Raw genomic sequence first — 22986 nt, 5'->3', positions numbered from 1 at the left:
TATTAATTGGAGGAAAATTCTGATTGAGTTCAACTGATCTTTTTTGATGTAATCTCTTACAAGAACACTGATGTCAGTTTTAATTTATGTTACACATGGACTCCTATATTTACAGCATTGGATTATGCTACCGTCATAGCAACATAAAAGCACTGGCAAATAGCCATGTAAAAGTTTACATAATTGAATTAATGAGAAATTAGCATTTACGCTAGCAATGTCATATAAATAGTCTTGGGGCAATTGTTTGAATATTCATGATTACTGGCATGAGAAACAAAAGTATCTGTGAACTCTTACCCTTTCTCATTAAGTGAAAAACAAATAAAGATATTTTGCATCAGGATACCAAGTCTATTCCCCAGTTCACACCGAGTTCCATAATCTCAACCCAAGAGAATGGTGCAAATATTATAATTAGCCGCAATATTCCACAGGTTAGGAAGAGTGAGAAAACACAGCCAGAGTTTCCCTCTTTTTAATTATTATCCAGCATTATAAAAATACAAGGTGCATATATCTTAAGTGAGAAAGAATTTTGCCCCCATGGTCAGACAACCTGTCAATGCTCACTGCCCTATTTGACACCTGAAGAATGGCCACTTGGGTCAGGCACTCCAGGACAAACAACTCCTGTCAATTATGCACCAGCCTGACTCCCTGCCTTCAAGAGGAGAGAAAAATTGGAAGTTAAAAATATAGTGGCAACTTGAAGAATGCAAACTGCGGCTACAGAGCTTTGCAGCTTTGAACTTCTTCCTCTGATTCCAAATATCACTGCTGACAGACTCTCTCCCCACCAAAGCTCTGAAGTCAACTGATCTCTTGTTATTGCATCACGCAGTGCTCTCTTTGCTCTCGTCTGACAGATGCAGTGGGAAAAATAAACTGACAATGTGCCAAAGTAGTCAAATATATTCTGTAATTTTTTTTCCTAAAGGCAATATTTAGCTGATTTTGTAATTATCCCAAATGCTGTTTACCTTGGATATTAAACTGCAGCTGTGGATGGATTTTTCCCTGACTTTTACCGTACTTATAATAAACAGGCAGAATGAGCAGTCTTCATATGAAATAAGCAGGATGCCACTGACCTCTTATCTGAATGATGAATCGACAGGAAGACTCCTGAATTATAATGGACCTGCTTCAGTGTAATCAGAACGGTAAACTCGCGTGTGTGTCTTAACTTCTGAGAGATGTGTTCAACTGCAGACGGAGATGCTTTTAGGCTTCTTGCAGTATCTGTGAAGCACAGGGGGGAGAAAATGTGAACCAGCGGTAAGCCACAATTATTTCCTCCAAAATTTCAATAGCAGGCTAAGAATTTCTCTTTTGAGAGCTGGTAATGTTAATGAAAAATCTGCAAATTTACCACAATTTATTTTGCACTACTGGTAGAATTCAATAGTTTAAAATTCGTAACAGGCCAAGTGGTCTTCTCACAGTGCTCTAGCCCCACTTTGCTCACAATTACATTTCATTTAGCGGTAGTGTTATGACACAACAGTTGGTAAAGGTTGGTTAAGTCCCAAAGGGAAACTTGAACAACTGTTACAACCTATACTTTCAATTGGTGTGTTTGAGATGCAGTTCTGGATTCAGGAATAAGACCATCGAGCCTCAAGAGGTTTTTTAAATAAAACTAAATTAAACATTTATTAATTTAACAACAAATTAAACACATACACATGCCTACAAAATAATACCATAATATCTTTTAAACAAATCCCCAAACTAATCACTCCCAGGTAAAACTCCACTAAGGCAACAATAGCCCATAGAGAAGAATTTTCTCCCCTTCAGGCAGGCTGATGGGGAGAGAGGGCGGGCGGGCGCAGAGCCAATCGCCGCCCGTGATCAGCTGCGCCCTGCCATTTTACGTGAGTGGACCAATTAAGGCCTGCCCAGCATGACGTGCACCTGGAAGTGCTCAGTGCTACCTGTGCGGGCAGGAAGAGGAGGGAGAGTCGGGGCCTGCGCTCTTTAGCGCATGCGCGCAAAACAGCGCAGAAATCTCCCTGAGGCAGCTCCGTGCATCACGGAAATTAAGTTCAGTTCAAAAGATGTTAAAAAAAATTTTTTAATTATTCAGACATGTCCCCTCATGTGACAGTGTCACATGAGCCGTGACATGGTTATGAATTTTAATAAAAAATTTTATTTAATTTATAAACTCTTCACCCATGGATGAGGTTTCATGAGAAATGTGGAGGCTGCCAGGGCTCCTTGCCTGCCCGCCAACCTTAAGGTTGGACAGGCAGCCCCGACAATCACTTTACTGAGGTAATTAATGGCCTCAACAGGTCTTTGACAGTTCGGTGGGCGCACAGCTGACTCCACTGCGCGCCCACCGAACTGAAGATCAGAATGACGCACAGTGGTGTCGGGACGCACGCCCAACGTCACTGAGCGTCATTTTACACATCAGCATGTGGGGGCGTGCCGAACGGAAGATTCGGGCCATAGACTTTAAACAGACACCAGGCAGAGCACATTTGACCTTATGATTTAAAAATGAGGCTCCTTGCAATTTGGCTCCTTTGCAGACACAGTTCCTGGCTTACAGACTGGTTAGATCTTAAATGCCTCTGACTTACACACACAAATTCCTTTCTGTTTATACCTAGCTTTTCCTTTGAATGTAAATTTTCCGTGGTATCCTCGGCTTTTAACATCACATCTTCTAACAATAACATTTTCATCCCACTAATTTTATTAGTAATATAAACGCATTGCTTGGTGTCTCCCAGCTAGGTACATGCTTTATTCAACAAATACAAATTTACGCTTTACCCTCTATCCTCCTTACTGTTTACCCAATTAACATCTCAAACTACTATACATCAAAGTACCCAGACTAGCTGGTTTTAATCCATTTAAGACACACACAGTCAAACACATAAACACAAACCCCGCAACAATTCAATTTTAAAAATAATATTATTATAGACATTAATATCTCTTCATGACAGTAGCTAAATAAAATGGACATTAATTGTGATACAACTTATTGCTAACGAGTCAAAATCACTGGGGAAAACACTGTTCAGTATACTTACTACAACCTGAAATAGACAATAACCAATGTTATCAGTACTCATTCAGGTAGTCATCCTGATGCTTTGTTTACTGTGTCACGATGACAGGATTTCTGCATGATTTATGCATATTAACCTGTAGTTTCATTGGCTGACCAAACCTAGATTGAACTGTTCAACAAGGACTTCTTAAAGACAAGAAAAGACACTGACCAAAGATGGCTGCCACAGGTCACCTGATGTGTACGTTGGCCACTTTTCTGGAAAGTTTCTATATGGATTTTTTAAAAAATTCATTCACGAGATGTGGGCTTCGCTGGCTAGGCCAGCATTTATTGCCCATCCCTAGTTGCCCTTGAGAAGGTGGTGGTGAACTGCCATCTTGAACCGCTGCAGTCCATGTGGTGTAGGAAGGGAGTTTCAGGATTTTGACCCCAGCGACAGTGAAGGAATGGTGATATATTTCCAAGTCAGGATGGTGAGTGTTCCCATCTATCTGCTGCCCTTGTCCTTCTAGATGATGGTGATTGTGGGTTTGGAAGGTGCTGTCTAAGGAGCCTTGGTGAATTCCTGCAGCACATCTTGTGGATGGTACACACTGCTGCTACTGTGCGTCAGTGGTGGAAGGAGAGAATGTTTGTGGATGTGGTGCCAATCAAGTGGGCTGCTTTGTCCTGGACAGTGTCAAGCTTCTTGAGTGTTGTTGGAGCTGCACCCATCCAGGCAAGTGGGGAGTATTCCATCACACTCCTGACTTGTGCCTTGTAGATGGTAGACAGGCTTTGGGGGGTCAGGAGGTGAGTTATTCATCACAGGATTCCTGGCCTCTGACCTGCCCTTGTAGCCACAGTATTTATATGGCTAGTCCAGTTTGGTTTCTGGTCAATGGTAACCCCCAGGATTGCACTGCAGACATGTTTGGATTTGGTCAATGTGTGTATCAAATGATGTAAGTCAATGTAGAAAATAATGATCTTGAGGTTTCTAAGTTAATTAAGTAAGGCAGATGTTGCTCATGGAATTTCACACCCAAGGGTGTCAAAGTCCATTTCAAAAAGGAACTATTGAAAGGAATGAGACATATTATTTGCATCTTTATAAGATTACCTCTCCAGCAGAAACCGAAAGTCTACCAGGACAATAGCTACTTGGAGGAGCGTCATAAAAATGGATAATGACTCCTTCAGAAGCCAATGACTGGGACATTATAAGCATAGATCAAAAGCCAGATTCAGACATCAGATAAACAAACCCTTCTTAAAATCATTGTGGAAAAGAAGATCAAGGTGCTTGAATAAGGTACTTGAACTGTGAAAGGGAAATCGTGTTTAACCAACTTATTGGAGCTTTTTGAGGAAGTAACATGTGCTGTGGATAGAGGGGTACTGGAGAATGTACTGTACTTAGATTTCCAGAAGGCACTTGATAAAGTGCCACATCAAAGGTCATTGCAGAAAATAAAAACTCATGGTATAGAGAATAACATATTGGCATGGATAGAAGATTGGCTGGCTAACAGGAAGCAGAGAGTAGGCGTCAATAGGCCTTTTTCAGGTTGGCAAGATGTAATGAGTGGTGTGCGTCAGGGATCAGTGCTGGAACGTCAACTGTTTATAATTTATATAAATGACTCGGATGAAGGGATGGATGGGATGGTTGCCAAATTTGCAGATGACTCAATGTTAAGGAGGAATGTAAGTTATAAAGAGGACATAGGGAGGCTACAAAGTGGCATAGATAGGCTAAGTGAGTGGGCAAAGAACTGGCAAATGGGGTATAATGTGGGTAAATGTGAAATTGTCCATTTTGGCAGGAAGAATAAAAGAGAAGCATATCATCTAAATGGTGAGAGGTTGCAGAGCTCTGAGGTGCAGAGCGATCTGGGCATCCTAGTGCATGAATCACAAAAGGCTAGTATGCAAGTAATTAGGAAAGCTAATAGAATGTTATAATTTATTGCAAGGGAAATTGAATATAAAAGTATGGAGGTTATGCTTCAGTTGTACAGGGCACTAGTGAGACCACATTTGGAGTACTGTGTACAGTATTGGTCACCTTATTTAAGGAAGGATGTAAATGCGTTAGAAGCAGTTCAGAGAAGGTTTATCAGACTAATACCAGGAATGGGTGGGTTGTCTTATGAGCAAAGGTTCGACAGACTAGGCTTGTATTCGCTGGAGTTTAGAAGAGTAAGAGGAGACTTGATTGAAACATATAAGATCCTGATGGGTCTTGACAGGGTGGATGTGGAGAGGATTTTTCCTCTTGTGGGAGAATCTAGAACTGGGGGTCACTGTTTAAAAATAAGGGGTCGCCTATTTAAAACAGAGATGAGGCAGCCCTCTCAGCCTTTGGAACTCTTTTCCTTAAAAGATGGTGGAAGCAGAGTCTTGAATATTTTTAAGGCAGAGGTGGATAGATTCTTGGTAAGCAAGAAGGTGATAGGTTATCGGGGGTAGGTGGGATGCAGATTTCAGCTTACTATCAGATCAGCCATGATCTTATTAAATGGTGGAGCAGACTTGAGGGGCTGAATGGCCTACTCCTGCTCCTTGTTCATATGTTTGCATGTTTGTACCAGTAACCATTTTTGAAATCTCTTTATACAGGTGCTAAACTCAGAAGTAAAGTAATAGTCAGGAAAGCTGCCAAAGGAGCAGTAAGGTATTCCCTTCTCTATTCTTCCCCAAGTTAAGACCCTATCAGTTTAAAAATCCAGCACACAAATAATGAATTTTCATCATCAAAAGGAACCTCAGGAGCAAAACTCATCGATTTCTGGAAAAGACGGATTACAGATTAAAAAGAAAATTGTCTCTGACGATTGCAGCTTTACACGGACTTCAACTCAACCCCTGGAATTTAAAGGAACCTGGAAAATATTCTGCTGCAGCCAAGGACTCACACTGTGAGCTCTCATTTTCTTACCTCTCAGCATCGACTTTTACTTCAGTATCACTTGTAATTTTTGCATGCTTGTGTGTGTGTGAATGTGGGTCGCGAAAGTTCGAGAAGGGCGGATTTGTCTTTTAAAAATATTTTGCTTTCTTTACCTGGGTGCGTTTTTAACTTGATTAAAGCTAATCCCTTTTTCTTTTAAAACGTCCAAGAATGCCTGCCAGACTCGTTTCTTAACAATCAGTATGTAAATGGTTAAACACAGACTGTGAGAAAATTCCTCCATCCTTCTAAAACCTTCACAAAATCCTGTTACAGCCAGAGTGGGAAGTTAGGGGAAACAATTTTTACCCCTCCTCACGTGGTCACAACAACTGAGATACATTTGCTTAAAAAAAATAGATAACCAAGGAACTTTAAAAACACTAACAGAATAATGCTACTTAAAATAATTGCTCATATCAGTAACATTAAAAAAAATTCTGCAAGTATTATATTTGACATAAAGCAAGTTACCAACTATGATTGAATGTCAATTTATATTCACATTCAAATTGAACAGAAAATTACATTAATCTCCATTTATGTTTCAGTCACAAGTTTGTTGTTTTTCAACCTGAATTTACAAATTCTAAGCCAATCAGCCACTTAATTTCAGAGAATGCTTTGAGGAAGGTAAATCAAATCACAGAGTAACTCAGAACTGCCAGCACATTTCCACTGTGTTTCTTGTAATCAGCAGATATGGCATCCCTAAGCTTGATTTTACAGAACCAGTTAAAGGTGGCCTGCACTGCTTAAAGGGAAGGTGCATTGTGGCTGAAGCAGGCACTGGGAGTCCTGCAGGAAGGTCTCCCTTTTAAGACTGAGGTGAGGAGAATTTATATCTCTGAGGGTTGCTAGACTTTGGAATTCATTTCCCCAGAAAACAGTGGAGACTGTGTCATTGAATTTGTTCAAGGCTGAGTTGCATAGATTTTTGGTAGAGTCAAGGGTTATGGGAGGGTTGATAGGAAAGTAAAGTTGAGACCACTGTCAGATCAATTATGATCTTATCGAATGGTGGAGCAGGCACGAAGGGCCAAATGGCCTCCTCCTGCTCCTAAGCCCTATGTTCCTATGTTCCAAAGAAAATCTAGCCTCGGAAACAGTGAAGAATGATACAACATGGGAGTGGCTGAGCTCCACGATTTGCAAACACTGCACTGGAGGCCCTCGTGGAGGAGGTCGAAGTAGGTGAGATATCTTGTATCCACAGGGGACCAGAAGACCCTCCGGACACATGCTGGAAAAGCAGGGGGAGCAGATAGCTGTGGAGATCAATGCCAGGAGTCAAGTTCTGGGGACCTGGATGTAGTGCCACAATAAGGTCAGTGACCTCTCACGAGTGGACAAGGTCAGTGAATGCATCTTCAAATGCCACATCCTACCTGTTCCAGTATAGAACAGAGTTGACATGCAGTGCCTGCAACCTGATTTGTGTGCAGTCAGTGGCACCCTGCACAATGGGGAAGACTGCAGTCCTAACAAAGTCATGCGCTTGCTCCACCTGCTTGTCCCTGGCCAGAGAGAATGAAATGTACTTGGCTGCCTTTGACTAGAGAGCCTCAGTGAGCTCCCTTAGGCAACAGTGAACAGCAAACAGTGAGGTGTTACAAATACCTCCAGCTCCTGCCACAAAGGAACCAGACACATGAAAGTTAATCACTACGACCACCTTTACAGCCATTGGTAATACAGTCTTTGCAAGGGCAGGGGATGGATCTCAGTGACCCACCTACTTCCTGATGCTGGGTCCCTCATGGGCTTGCTTGTCATACTTCCCCAATGGCAAATCCCCCCCCAACCCCTTGCTGGGTTAATACCAGTAATACGAGTGGTGGTGGGATGAGACCCTTAAGTGGGCATTAATTGCCCACTTGAGGGCCATAATTGGCAGTGGGGGGAGTGGGAAAGGCCACCCTTGGTCCTTTCTGCCACAGATTTAATCAGGATGGAAGTGGGTAGGTTGTGGGTTCCCCACCCACCATCCTCCTGCCCGATTAAATGCTACCCTACCACCAAACTCGCTATGGGGCAGGGCATTAAATTCCACCCATTGTTCCTCACTGAGTTTCAGGTAGGAGAATTACTCCTTGAACATGCTGGACAGAGATGACCTCCTGCTGAGAGTCTTTCTCCTCCTCCTCCCTCTTCCAGCAGCTTTTCCTGCTCTGTGTGACCTCTGGTCCTTCTCACAATATTATACATCAATGGGAATGCCTATACTGCACCTTTTACTTCATTGCAGATTAGTTCTTCTAACATTCTTATACACTGGCAAATTATTCTGAGCCACAAGCTACAATTTAAATTGATTCCTCCCTTAAAACATATGGTTTTCCAATCAAGCAGGCAAAATACAAGCAACTTCTTAATGAAAAAAGACGTACAAACTATTGCCAACGTCATATTGATTTCCAAGTAACTGATCTCATTTACAGGCTGTTTTAAGGCTTGATCTTATTACCTCCTCTGTCCACAAGCCTTCTCTTCTCAGCTCAGTGAAAATGTTTTGGCGGTGTAGGCTAAGATAGTGGATGTGGGGAAGGGCATTGCACCCTGTTTCCAATATGTTTCCATGTCCCCAGTCTTTAATTGCATTAATTCAGGCATGGGAAGACTGCCCATATCGGAGGAGTAAGGGCCTAATATAAATTGTGTCATCAGGATTTTAAACGTGGGCATGACTAAAGGCCCCAAAATCTCAAACTCACTAGTAGGTGGCCCAGGTAAATTAAACTTTTATATTTTACAAAGGTTTCTTGTGGGTAAGGAGGAGGAACAATCCCCACAAAGATACCCTGAGCATCCATCGTTCTAGGCTTCCCCTACCCCTATGGAAACTATTGAGGTATTTCCCTCTTGTTCATAGCAGGGAAAATCCTGACACGGATTCTCCTGAATCACCTACTTCCTGTGTGAGGAAATCCTCACAGAGACACAGTGTGGCTTTGGACCTTTCAGATGAACCTCCGACATGGTCTTTGCTGCTAGACAAACCCTAGAAAGATGTCGAGAACAACACCAGGAAATCTTCATTGTATTCATCCACTTGACAAAAGCATTTGACTCCGTAAATCGCGAGGTTCTGTGGATTGTGCACCAGCGATTTGTATGTCCAAGATACTTTGTCACAATTCTGCAATTGCTTCATGATGATATGACTGAGAGGGAGATCTGAAACAGATGCCTTCAAAATCAGGCCAGGGTCAAGCAAGGCTGTATGATAGCCGCCATATTATTTACAATCTACCTGATCACATCATCGAAAATCAGATGCCCTCTGCTGTCAATATTAAATAATGCCTGGTTGGAAAATTCTTTAACCTCAGTTACCTCCATGCCAAAACTAAACTGACCACTGTGGTAAGTGGTCATGGTCTACAGTTTGCAGATGACTGGAGTGTCATCACCCACTGTGTACCAGATTTGCAAGCCACTCTCGATCTCTGCAATTTGGTATACAAGAGATTCGGCCCGTCTTTGAATGTTGCTGAAACAAAACTCAGGTATCAGACTTGTCCAGCCAAATATTCAACCTCCCGTGCATGTTGAAGCAGAAACTCTGGAACATGTCGAGCACTTCTCTTATTTTGGCAGCCACCTCTCTCAAAAGGTCACCCTTGGTGAGGAGATCCAGCAACACTACACCAGCTCAGGCTTCTACAAACTACGGCAGTGAGTGTTTGACAATAGACCTCCACAAGTCAACAAAAGCCCTACTGTACAGAGCAGTTGTCATTACCACACTCCTGTACTGCAGTGAGACCTGGACTGTGCATCAGTGACACATAAGAGTACTAGAGAAATTCCATCCTCCCGATTCAATGGGAGGCCAGTGAACAATTGTTGGTGTCCTTCTTGGAACGAACTGCATGAGCATTCAGGAAAAACTCCTGCAAAATCAACTTTGATGGATTGGACACTTGCCCAGATGACTGAATAGTGTCTCCTCCACCAGATCTTGTTTTCTCAACAGTGTTCTGGGGAGGATGAGGAAAACACTGCGTAGACACGCTGAAGCTCTCCTTGAAGCACAGCGGCATTGACATTAATGACTGGGAAGAGCTTGCTACCAGTCATTCAAAATGGTGACAACTTGTCCATAAAGCTTCATCACGCTTTGAGTCACAACAGGCAGAGGCAGAGTGGCAGCAGAGAAAGAAAGATAAAGAAGGAAATCCTGTACTCGGGATCCCAATACCTTGTGGGACATCCTGCCATGTGTATTCAGTCACATGAAGACCCATGGCAGAAACTCACCATCCTGAGTAAGTGTCATCCTCGAATCGAGGAACAGTCGATGACATGGAGACGCAAAATGAAAGTTTTGTCAGCCTTGGCTCAGTGGATCACACTCTCATTGCTGCAGAAGGTCATGGATTAAAGTCCCACCCCAAAGACTTCAGCCTGAAGTCTAGGCTGACACTTCAGTGCAGGACTAGAGGAGTGCTTCACTGTCAGCTGTGTCCTGCTTCAGATGAGACGTTAAACCAAGGTCCTGTCTGCCCTCTCAGGTGATGTAAAGGATCCCATGTCACTATTTTGAAGAGGCCTTTCAGCGTGTCACAGCTGCTGCTGCCGGCTACCCTCTGGAGGTGTTCCTACAATGGTGGCCTGGCTATTCAGATCATTTCTAGTTTAAAACTTTAACTTAAACCCTTATTGGCCCTCCAACATCGAGAGCTGTTCTTAATTGGATGATAAGCATGCCCTCTGGTCATTCATTGACCAATTTGGAGAAAATTACAGTCAGGGGACTATTTCACATACAGCACGGGCTTCTGACCCCCACTTGACCCTGACATTGGTGCCCTGAGGCCCATGAGAAAAATCCTACCCAAGGTTGCAGAACTAAATACCACTTTCATAAGCTGCTAATTGGCCAGCTTAAAGATAGCATACAATAAGACATTAGAGAGGTCATGTGTGCACTTTCTGAAGCAGATAAATGGCACATTGAAGAGATAGCAGAAACATTCTGATCAAAAAGAAAACAGATGCCCAAAAATTAACATGATAAAGAAACACCCAAGAAATGTCCCATGTACCAGTGACATATTTATAACTCCAATGACTTGTTAGTGATTTGAAATTCATTTGCAGTGAATTGGTCATCTCCATCACTCTTCCCAAAATCAATGCCTTTTATGTTTTGTTCTCGTGAAAACTTTGTGGAATTGTTTAATCCCCAATCAGTTGTGTAGGTTTTTTTTTAATCTACTTTGTTGTTTTGCTGCTAATTGCAAGTGTTTTCCGAACTCCAACATGACAGTTGGTGAAGGGACAAAACTCCTCGATAGGTTGAATTTTCCCGATCCTGCAGAGACAGGTTATGGGTGGAACCAAGGGTAAAGGTGCAAAACAGCACGTTGGGTCAGGCACCCGATGTGCTCCAGCTCCAGGCGATCTTCCCGGAGGTGGGATCAATGTGGTAGAGGCCATCTGTCCAGACGGTTAGGCCTTCTTGAAAAAGGTTCAAGGATGGAATGGGCTTTGGCAAGCTGGCCGGCAGCACAAAATTTTAGGCCTGCCCACCTCCCGTCCTGTCCACATCAGCCTTTGAAAATCCTGCCCTTTGTCATAGACTGATGATTGGCTGACGCAGAAACTAGGCAACTTCAGACGAATGCCAGTGCCATAGCTGTGAATAAAAAGTTCCTTTTGCCATGTGACATCGACCCTTTGATCATTTAATTCTCTTGCTTTCCATCCTATCACAGATCTTCCCTTTGGATTTCCAACTCACAACCCTTCCCTGCCTCTGTACTTGCTTAAAACCTGTTATATCTCTAACTTCTATAGTTCTGATGAAAGGTCATCAACTTGATACGTTGAGCTGGATTATATGCTCCACCGTCGATGGGTTTGAAGGTCGGAAGGAGGGGCACAGGGGCTCATTAAATCCAGTGGGTGGGCTGCCCATCGCTCCCCACCTGCCCCTGACCCCGTCACAATTAAAAACAGTGGTGGGGGTGGCATTGGTTGGCTCACCCACCAGTCGGCCAACTGAGGTGCTTACGTGGGCAATTAATGCCGGTTTAAGGGTCTCATCCTACTGCTGCTGGGATTTAACCAATGGTGGTAGAGGCCCATGCCAACCAGCCAGCCCGGTAGGTTTCTTTGCACAGGCTGCTGCTGGACAGGAGGGGGTCCCTGTTTATTTGGACCCCTGGGCCCATCATCACCAAAGGGACCCCAAACACATCCACAAATCCAATGCCTAAGGTCTGTTTTAAGTGGCTGCCAGAGAGGCACCTGCCTCTAAAAGGGCTGGGCACATTTCAATCATTCTCGGGAGGCAAGGATTATAGGGGGACAGACGGAAAAGTAGAGTTAGGTTCATAACCAGATCAGCCATGATCTTATCGAATGGTGGAGCAGCCTCGAAGGTCCAAATGGCCTCCTTCTGCTCCTAAGTCCTATGTTTCTATGTTGCTACGGATCACAGAAATAAGCCCATGAAATTGGTATTTGTTACCCCTGTTTTTCACCCAGAAATGGGCGCAATGAAGTGTTTGGCATCCTGGAGAGTTGTACGTTGGCTCTTGGGGAGTCTAAGGGTTAATAATTGAACTTGTTTGTATCTTGGAGCATCAGATATTCCAATATAAGCAGTGTGGCTTTGTAGTCTTGTGAGAAGAGTGTATATCCTGTCTTCTGCTTTCAGTGTCTTGAGTGTTGTACACGAAAGTGCTGATTCAAGGAAGTATAAAGTGACAGCAATGATGTCAGCATGACTGATTAAGGTATAACTTTATTGATTAGGGGAATAGATAAAAGTAGAGGGAAGCACTAACTAATAATATAGACAGTAATGGTTAATAAAGCCTGTTCTTCAAAGGATTCAAGAAAGTCTAGTATAAAGTAGATGGCTTTGGAGTAAACATCTACAATTGTTTACATTTTTTCAAGAGATTCAGGAACAGACATATCATGAGGTCTTATTTGTGCCCTTTTTAATGTAGGTAAAACATGATGTATAACGGAGCAAGGTTTTCAACAGTTTTTTAAACAGATCAAAAGATAGAGGAATTGAAAGCTGCTCTCTGGGTGGAATTTAGTATCCTCTCCCTAGGCGAGTTGGGAGGAGCATTTAATCGGGGGGGTGGGAGGGTGCCAGGTGGGGACCTTGCTTCCTCCTGCCTCTCAAATCAATGCCGACTTAATGGCCTCATCCCACCACCGCTGATATTTAACCAGTGGGCAGTCGTTAAAAAACGAAAGCCCAAAAAGCAAACCCTATTGGGTTTGCTTGTGGGTTCCTGGGGGAGGGACAGGGGGTCCCTCGTTCAAAGACACTCAATGTCTGATTCAAGGGACCCAACATCAGGAGGTGAGGACAGGGTGCATGCAGAGAGCCACCCCCTGCTCTTGCTGCCATATTTCCTCCTTCCAGCAATCCTTCCCCCACCCATCCCGCAAACTCCATCCCGCCTTCACTCACCTGTTGCCTCCCCCTGGGTGCATCGCTAACTGCCACTGGTGCTGCCTGCAATGGATAGCTGCTGGCCTCTGATTGACAAACAGGTCTTGGGGGTGGGACATCTGCCCCCAGGATCCTTGATCCCGGGAAAAACCCTCCACCAGCCACTTAAGTGCTTGGGAGGCACTTAATACCAACGGGCCTTCCCCAAAGGAGATGACACTCACAAGGCCCCCCCCAACACCTGCTTTAACTATCGCCCTCTGTGTTTAGTTAGGTCAATCACCTATACTAGTTTACATAAAGTTTGCTTCATTTACTCCACCTTGTATTTACTCGATTCATGTTGTAAACCAGAGAAGGAAGGAGGTTGACACACAGCTGAATGTTAACAAGACCAACTCTTACTCTGTTATGTTTTAACAGCCTCAATAGCTGACAAAAAAAAAATCATGTTTAACGAAAGCTATCACAGAATCCTAGGCCGGGATTTTCCGGCCCCATCGCGGGTGGGACCCACCACGGGCGAGGCGGTGCCCCAGCCAGAAGCCCATTGACTTGTGGCGGGACCAGAAGGTTGCAGCGGCGGGGAGGTGTGGAAAATCCCACCCGCAGAATCACAGAATTGTTACAGCGCAGAGGGAGGCCATTCGGCCCATTGTGCCTGCACCAACTATCCAAATGAGCTGAGTGCCGTTCTCCCCTCTTCTCCCCGTAACCCTGCACATTCTTCCTTTTCAGGTAACGGTCTAATTCCCTTTGGAACGCTTGGATGGAACCTGCCTTCACCACAGTCTCAGGCAGTGCATTCCAGACCTTAACCGCTCGCTGCATGAGAAAGGTTTTTTTTTCACATCTCTTTCGCTTCTTCTGCTATCATGATCTACAAATGCTCCTGAGCTCCCATTTCTTGCTTTATTTTGAGAAAGCTAGTTTCAAGAAATCTGATTTTATTAAGTGAACTTGTACTGAAAAACTATGGTCTTTATCGTACAATACAATATAGCCGTGCTTAAACATTTGTCTCAATTGTAAATTCCCTTTCAGCACGATTTTAATGGAGATAAGCAGGTCAAATTATCCATTAAAATATCTAACCAAGGAATTTCATATGAGCACATTAGGCTATTGTACACTAATATCACACCATTTAATGTTAAGGCTTATGAATTTATTTTCCTGTAGATGTTTAAACATTAAGGCATGTTAAAAGTGCTTAGCTGATTCAAATTTTATACAATTTTAATGATCTTACCTCAGCTGTAGGATGTCACATCAGGTGACTTACACCAATATACACTGAAACTTACCCTGTCAAAGAGTGCATATAAGTGTTACTATGTCCTATGACATTGTTTTTTATCAACATATAAAAATGTATTATTATGACTAATGTTTTGATGCACATTTTGCTTCAAACAAAGAGAAATATGGATTTAAAACAGTGTTGAGAAATCCCAAAGTAACTCATTTACTGAAGTCTGCAGTAAATTCTTTCACACATGCTAATCGACTTCGGAGAAAGAATCCAACAGCCAACATATATGCAATTCTTATTAAATATTTTATATTACAGTGTTTGGGATGAAGCTGGAGCAAGTGGCCTACTTTACTGATCTCAGTGGACGCGTATAAAACTATCAGAAAAGCCAGTAGCCCTGAAAAATTCCAATCCTGGCCTTGTCGATATTCATACCTATTAAAACCACACACATTGCCTGGTTATGTCGTTCCCCATCACCACGCAACCCCCCTGCCACCACTACCACCACCCAGCTGCAAACGCCACCAACCCCCCTCCCCACACTCGCCACTGTCAACAGCTGGTATAATTTTGCTGAGCCTTTGTAGCTCGCCCAGGGAGCCTCTTTAAGGTGTAGTTGAAAGCAGACAACAAGCAGAGAGTGAGTTGCTGCAGCACAGTACTTGTCAGCCATAAAAACCTTTCTGTCAAAATTCTGCAGGAAGCTGGAGCTTATTATCAACTAATGTTCCCAGAGAAAAAAATATTAAAAGCAAAGAGTTGCTTCTTGAAGCTCACAAAGAGAAACCGATTGTCAATAAATGAAACAACGTATACTTTTGGCATCGAGAAGAGGTGAGTCAGTGGAAGCAAAAACAGAAAATGCTGGAAAAACTCAGCAGGTCTAGCAGCATCTGGGGAGAGAGAAACAGAGTTAACGTTTCGAGTCTGTAGGATCCTTCTTCAGAGGTGAAGAGAAGTGGAAATGTGATGAAATTTATACTGTTTAAAGTGGGGTGGGGCAGGTGGAGCTGGATAGAAGGCCAGCGATAGGTGGGGACAAAGGAGGGATTGACAAAGATGTCATGGACTAAAGGACAAAGGGAATGTTAATGGCCGTGGTTGGTGCTGATAGTGCCATAAAGGTAAGAAAGCAGAATGTGATAATATCAGAACAAGGGTAGCATTGTACGAAAGAACATCATGGAACAAGTAACAGATGGCCCTGTAGGCGATGGGTTGGGGGGAGGGGACGGTGATGGGAAAATAAAGAATAGAAAATGGGATGAAAGGGGGGATTAAACCACGGATAAATGAATACAAATAAAAATAAAAATGGATAACACATAAAAATGAATGTAGAAAAAAGGAGATTAGAAAAAGGGGGTGAGGATGGAGGAGAGAGTTCATGGTCTGAAGTTGTTGAACTCAATGTTAAGTCCAGAAGGCTGTAAAGTGCCTAATCGGAAGATGTTCCTCCTGTTTGCATTGGGCTTCACTGGAACATTGCAGCAGGCCAAGGGCGGACATGTGAACATGAGAACAATAGCAAGTGGCAGGAAGGTCTGGGTCATGCTGGCGGGGAGAGTGAAGGTGTTCCGCAAAGCAGTCACCCAGTCAGCGTTTGCTCTCCCCGATGTAGAGGAGACCACATTGGGAGCAGTGGACACAGCAGACCAAATTGAAGGAGTGCAAGTGAAGCGCTGCTTCACCTGAAAGGAATGTTTAGGCCCTTGGACAATGAGGAGGGAGGAGGTAAAGGAGCAGGAGTTGCACCTTCTGCAATTGCATGGGAAGGTGCTGTGGGAAGGGGATGAGATATTGGGGGTGATGGAGAAGTGGACCAGGGTGTCCCGGAGGGAATGGTCCCTATGGAATGCTGACAGGGGGCATGAGGGGAAGATGTGTTTAGTGGTGTCATCATGCTGGAGTTGGCGGAAATGGCAGAGGATGATCCTTTGAATGTGGAGGCTGTTGAGGCAAAAAGTGAGGACAAGGGGGACCCTTTCAGGGGGTTCTGGGAGGGAGGGGAAAGTGTGAGGGCAGAGGAGCGGGAGATGGGTCGGACATGGCTGAGGACCCTGTCAACCACAGTGCGGGGGGATCCTCGGTTAAGGAAGAAGGAAGACATGTCAGAAGCACCATTTTGGAAAGTGGCATCATTAGAACAGATGCAATGGAGGTGAAGGAACTGAGAGAATGGGATGGAGTCCTTACAAGAAGCAGGGTATAAGGAGCTGTAGTTGAGGTAGCTGTGGGAGTTGGTGGGCTCCCTTGTTCTGCTAATATCACGGTCTGCTTTCTTACCCTTATGCCACTATCAGCACCTTTTTTAGCACTAACCACAACCATTAACATTCCCTTTGTCCTTTAGTTCATGACATCTTTGTCAATGCCTCCTTTGTCTCCACATATCTCTGGCCTTCTATCCAGCTCCACCTGCCCCACCCCACTTTACAGTATAAATTTTGTCACATTTCCTCTTCTCTTCAGCTCTGAAGAAGGGCCATATGGACTCGAAACGTTTCTGTTTCTCTCTCCACAGATGCTGCTAGACCTGCTGAGTTTTTCCAGCATTTTCTGTTTTTGAGTTAGTGGAAGGCTGTACTGGTCCATAAAGGTACAGGTGCAGTAACAAAGCATTGAATATTATTAGTTACAGGAAATAAGTGGCTATCAAAGCATTTTTAAAAAGCTGTTTGATGTGCATAGCAAAAGCGTTACATGGTGAAACTTCTTTGATGTACATTGTTGATATCGTGACATATCCTTTGATCCAAAAGAACAGCAATGGATAGCCATGAAAGCAGAGTAATAACATAAAAATACTAATCTCAGTGGCAGTCTGGTGTTATGGCTGACTGCTGTACACTTTGCAATTAAACATGCTGATGGTTCAAATTGGCCAGTTCTGGACTCTTGAGCATCCATTATTTTAATCACTCCACCATTGGTGGTTATACCTTCAGCTGCCGAAGCCGTAACTCCGGAATTCTCTCAACCTCCCTATCTCTCTTTCCTCCTAAAAGGCACCTACCTTTTGGACCAAGCTTTTGGCCATTTGCCATATCATCTTCTTACACGGTTCAGTGCCAAAATGTGTTTGATAATGCTCCTGCGAAGCACCTTGGGACATTTTACTATGTTAAAGGTGCTATTTAAAAGCAAACTACAGCTATTGGAAAGCTTTGTTATATTTAGCTCACTGATATCAGAATGGAATTCACCGCTGATTAGTTCAGGGATGAGCTCTGGTGTCACAGAGCCATCCTTTTACAGTAACGTCCAATCAAGCTATTCAATATAACTGGGGATTACAGCATAAACAGAGATAAGCATGAAGGGAGAGATTGACAGAAATACAAAGACAAATTCAGGGAAAGAGATCCCCCAAAAACACACAGACAAATAAAGAGAAGACCTACCTCCAAAATGTCATATAAGGTGCTAATTCTAACTATTTAATAGGCTAATGAGACATGGTATGCATCATTATAGGGAGTGACCATAAGACCACAAGACGTAGGAGCAGAATTAGGCCTTTTGGACCATCGAGTCTGCTCTCCCATTCAATGAGATCATGGCTAATCTGATAATCTTCAACTTCACTTTGCTGCCTTCTCCCCATAACCCTTGATTCCCTTACTGATTAAAAATCTGTCTATCTCAGCCTTGAGCATACTTATCGACCCAGCCTCTACAGCCCTCTGCAGTAAAGAATTCCACAGATTAACTATAGATTCACTACCCTCTGAGAGAAGAAATTCCTCCTCAGCTCTGTCATAAATGGGCGATTCCTTACTCTGAGATTGTGCCCTCTGGTCCTAGACTCTCCCACAAGGGGAAACAACCTCTCAGCATCTACCCTGTCAAGCCCCCTAAGAACCTTATAGGCAGAAATATTTTCTGGGCGGGTGGGCGCACACCAGGCCCACTCGGGCATGAAATGGCGCACGTTGATCTCGGCCAAGCGTGCCAACTCCAGCATGCAGCCGCGCAATATTTTGGTCAGCAGGCACACGCCGCAGACAGCAGCGCGCCCACCGACAATTAAAAGGCCTGTTAAGGCCATCAAACAATCAATTAAATTAAACTTTTCACTGCCCGTCCAAGCTAACAGTTGGTGGGCAGGCAAAAAGGCCAAGAGGCCTTTGCATTTTTTTTTGAAACCTCATCCACGGGCGGGATGAGGTTTCCAAAAGCAAATAATAATAAAATAAAAGTTTTAAAATGTAATTAATAAAATTAAAGAGTCACATGAGAAGAACATGTTTTATTACATTTTTATTCTTGGTGTCATCCTCATCACTTGCTTTCCCACCTATTTTTGTGTCATCTTCAAACTTGGCAATAGTACATTCATTTCCCTCATCCAAGTTATTAAAATATATTATAAATAATCATGGCCCCAGCACTATACCCTGTGGCACTCCACTACCCCCAACACCATGGGCTCTTATCTTATTAAGTAGCCTTATGTGTGGTACCTTATCGAACACCATTTGGAAATCCAAATATATTATATCTACTGGTTCCCCTTTATCTATCCTGCTTGTTACCTCCTCAAGGAATGCTAATAAATTTGTCAGGCATGATTTCCCCTTCATGAAGCCATACTGACTCTGCTCGATTATATTATGCATTTCTAAATGCTCTGCTATTACATCCTTTATAATAGACTCTAACATTCTCCCAATGACAGAGGTTAAGCTAACTGGCCTATAGTTACCTGTTTTTTGTCTCCCTCCCTTTTTGAATAAGGGTGTTACATTGGCAGTTTTCCAATCATCTGGAACTTTTCCAGAATCTAAGGGCAGAGTCTTCCGGTCGGCGAGCGGGGGCAGGGCCCGCTCGCCAATGTGTAAAATGACATCGGGTGGAACTCTCGACGTCACCCCGCGTCATTTCCATTTTCAGGTTGGCGGGGGCACAGCCAAGCCAGCTGTGCACCAGCCGACCTGTCAACAGCCTATTGAGTCCATTGAAAAACTAATTAAGGTCGTTAATGGACCTGCCCGTCCAACCTTAAGGCCAGGAGCTCTGGCGGGCTTTGGAAAAAGCATGAAACCTCATCCACATGTTTATTAAAAGTTTTAAATCGGAGCTGATCTCCCTGAGACAGCACTTAGCCACAGGGAGATCTGTGCACTCTTTCATGCGCATGTGCGCCCCCTGCTGAGGGAACATCTTAATTGGCCCGCCCATGTAAAATAGGCGGATCGGATGTGCGCCTGCCCGCGTCTGCTCCCACTCATCCCCCCAACGGGGGGTAAATTTTTCCCTAAGGATTCTTGGAAGATTACTACCAGTGCAACCACTATCTCTGTAGCTACTTCTTTTAATATCCTAGGAAGCAACCCACCAAGTCCAGGGGACTTATCAGCCTTTAGCTCCATTAGTTTCCCTAGTACTTTTTCTCTAGTGGTAGTTATTCTATTTATTTCCTCCCCACTTTGCCTCTTGATTATTTAGTATTTTTGGAATGCAATGATGGCTTCTACTGTGAAGACTGATGCAAAGTATTTATTCAACCCCTCTGCCATTTCCTGGTTCCCCATTATTATTTCCCCAGCCTCCTTCTCTAAGAGGCCCATGTTCACTTTGGCCTCACTCTCCCTTTTTATGTATTTGAAGAAGCTCTTACTGTCCATTTTTATATTACTTGCTAGGTTACCCTCAAAGGTTATTTTCTCCCTCTTTATTTTTTTTGGTCATCTTTTGTTGGTTTTTAAAACTTTCCCAATCCTCCAGCATACCACTATTCTTTGCCACATTGTATGTTTTTTCTTTCAACTTGATACTATCCTTAACTTCCTTGGTTAACCAAGGTCAGTTTATCCCCTTCCTAGAATCCTCTTTGCTCACTGGGTTATATCTTTGTTGTGAGTCATGAACTATTTTCTTAAACGCCTGCCATTGTTCATCAACCTCTTTTCTGCTAAACTCCTTCCGCAGTCCACTCCAGCCAACTCTGCCCTCATTCCTTTGTAATTACCCTTATTTAAGTTTAGCACAGTTGTTTCTGACCCAAGTTTCTCACTCTCAAACTGAATGCCAAATTCTACCATGTCACTGTTCCCTAGGGGATCTTTTACTCTGAGATCATTTACTAAACCCACCTCATTACACATTACCAGATCCAAAATAGTCTGATCCCTGCTTGGATCCACAACATATTGTTCTCAGAAACTGCCCTGAATACACTCTGAGTTCTTGCTCATGGCTACCTCTGTCAATTTAATTTTCCTAACCTACATGAAGATTAAATTCACCCATGATTAATGTACTGCCTTTTTTACATGCCCTCATTATCTCCTGATTTATTCTCTGTCCTACAGTATATCTACTGTTAGGGGGCCTATAGACTATTCCCACCAATGTCTTCTTCCCCTTGTTATTTCTTACCTCCACCCATTTAGATTCTACATTTTCCAATCCAAGATCATTTCTTGCTATCGTACGTATTCCATCTCATACTAACAAAACTACCCCACCACCCTTTATCCTGCCTGTCCTTTCAAAAAGTCACATACCCCTGAACATTTAGTTCCCAGCTATGATCTCCTTGTAACAATGTCTCCATAATGGCTATAAGATCATACTCATTAACCTCTATTTGTGCCATTAATTAATTTATCTTGTTCCGAATACGACATGCATTTAAGTAAAGAGTCATTAATTTAGCCTTTTTACCATTTTTTTCCGCCTTTGACCCTATTTGCTGCAATGATGCAATGTCTGATGATCCTGCTCTCTTGTGTAGACCTCATGGCAAGGAAGCCACAATAAGACATGTTTCTTAACAAAGTTAACATTTTCCTTATTTCAGAAGACTCTGTGTTAGCACAACAAGATCAAGAATATTATATGGTGGCAGAAAGTGAGAGAACAATTATGGAAAAGTCTCTGCCATTACCAGAAAGTTTTGACCAAGTTGCAGGCCCCAACCAAGCAGAAGCACAGCTGAATTGGCATCAAAGATTTGTCAGGCCTCGCTGCGAAGCTGAGCAGTGGGGCCGGGCAGTACGTTGTCACATGTGATGGGTGACTGTGCAGACAATATACTAGCCAGGCAAGGGATCAGTGAAGAAAAAGCTATGTACAATGAAGTAATAAAAACACTTGGTGCCTACTTCAATCTGTGAAAGTATACCATGCTCAAGTGGGCTAAATTTAACAAGCGTACCCAATGACAAGGGGAAAGTATTGATACATTTATCAACATTCTGCATAGACTTGCAAAGAACTGTGCAAATGAGAGCTTAAGAGATGAACTAATCAGGGACAGAATTACTGTTGGAGTCTTGGATGAAGCATTGTACATTTACAACTGAGAGATGATTTAACCTTAACAAAGGCAATTCAACATAGCAGACAAGCTGCGGTCAGGAAGCAAAATCAATTGGTGATTCGGGGTGACAGGGAGAGCCATATCCCAAAAATGACTGACTCAGTGAAGTACGTTAACTTTAAAAGCAGAGAGGTGGCCATACATAAGTAGGGGAGCCAGGAAGAGTGTCCATCAACCACCCCAGCTAACTGGGGTTGCGGAAAAAAAACACAAGCGCAAAAATTGTCCCACCACAGAGGCCGCATGTCATTATTGCAGAAAGAAGGGCCACTTTCAGGCTATGTGTCGCAGCAAGGAGCCTGTGCAGAATAAGCAACAAGAGAAGCCCTTGAAAGATGGCAAGGTCCATGAAGTAGAAGATATCAATTATATTAAGATACCTTTTCTTGGAGAGATCCAGGAATCAAGCGGGAAGCTACTGAAGTGCTGATATCCTCGTAGAGGGAAAAAAGACACACTTTAAGCTAGACACAGCTGCAGCAGTTTTGGTTCTTTCTGATGCTGAACCGTGGTTGGAGAAAAGTTTTCTTCAGCCAGCTTGCAAAAAAACTACACAGGCCAAGAGGCACAGAACTCAAGCTCATAGGATAACTGAATATATAGAATCATAGGATTGTTGCAGTGCAGAAGGAGGCCATTTAGCCCATCATGTCTGTACCGGCTCTCAGAATGAGCAATTCAATCAGTGCCATTACCCCACCTTCTCCCAGTAACCCTGCACATTCTTCCTATTCAGGTAAGAGTCTAATTCATCTCCGCTCCTTTTGGTAATCGTGCTAAATTGCTGTCCTCTGGTTCTGAACCTCATATGTGATACTGAAACAGAGGAGTTCACTGTTAAGCAGGAAAGTCTGTATCAACTTATATCGGATTTGAGGGTAGAGGAACTAGAAAGTCAAGCAGAGCTGAATTTCCACAGCTGTTCAGAGGACTGGGAAAGCTGCAGACAGCATACAAATCACCCGCATTCTAAAATGAAGCCAGT

At 43.3% G+C, this 22986-nt stretch overlaps 1 protein-coding gene across 1 annotated transcript in view; it reads right to left on the bottom strand.

Moving 5' to 3' along the window:
• The window catches only part of LOC144696347 (protein kinase C-binding protein NELL2-like), a 303704-nt gene that overhangs the window by 257103 nt on the left and 23615 nt on the right, over positions 1-22986 (bottom strand). Inside the window, exon 3 of the mRNA XM_078567565.1 lies at positions 1095-1245. Within this exon, the coding sequence (XP_078423691.1) occupies positions 1095-1245 (151 nt within the window). The remainder of the gene's footprint in view (positions 1-1094; positions 1246-22986) is intronic.

Source organism: Cetorhinus maximus, chromosome 22, assembly GCF_964194155.1.
Source record: "Cetorhinus maximus chromosome 22, sCetMax3.hap1.1, whole genome shotgun sequence".
In the NCBI taxonomy this organism is placed as follows: domain Eukaryota; kingdom Metazoa; phylum Chordata; class Chondrichthyes; order Lamniformes; family Cetorhinidae; genus Cetorhinus; species Cetorhinus maximus.
The sequence above is the reverse complement of the archived record's forward strand: the minus strand, read 5'-3'. Positions and strand labels throughout refer to the sequence as shown.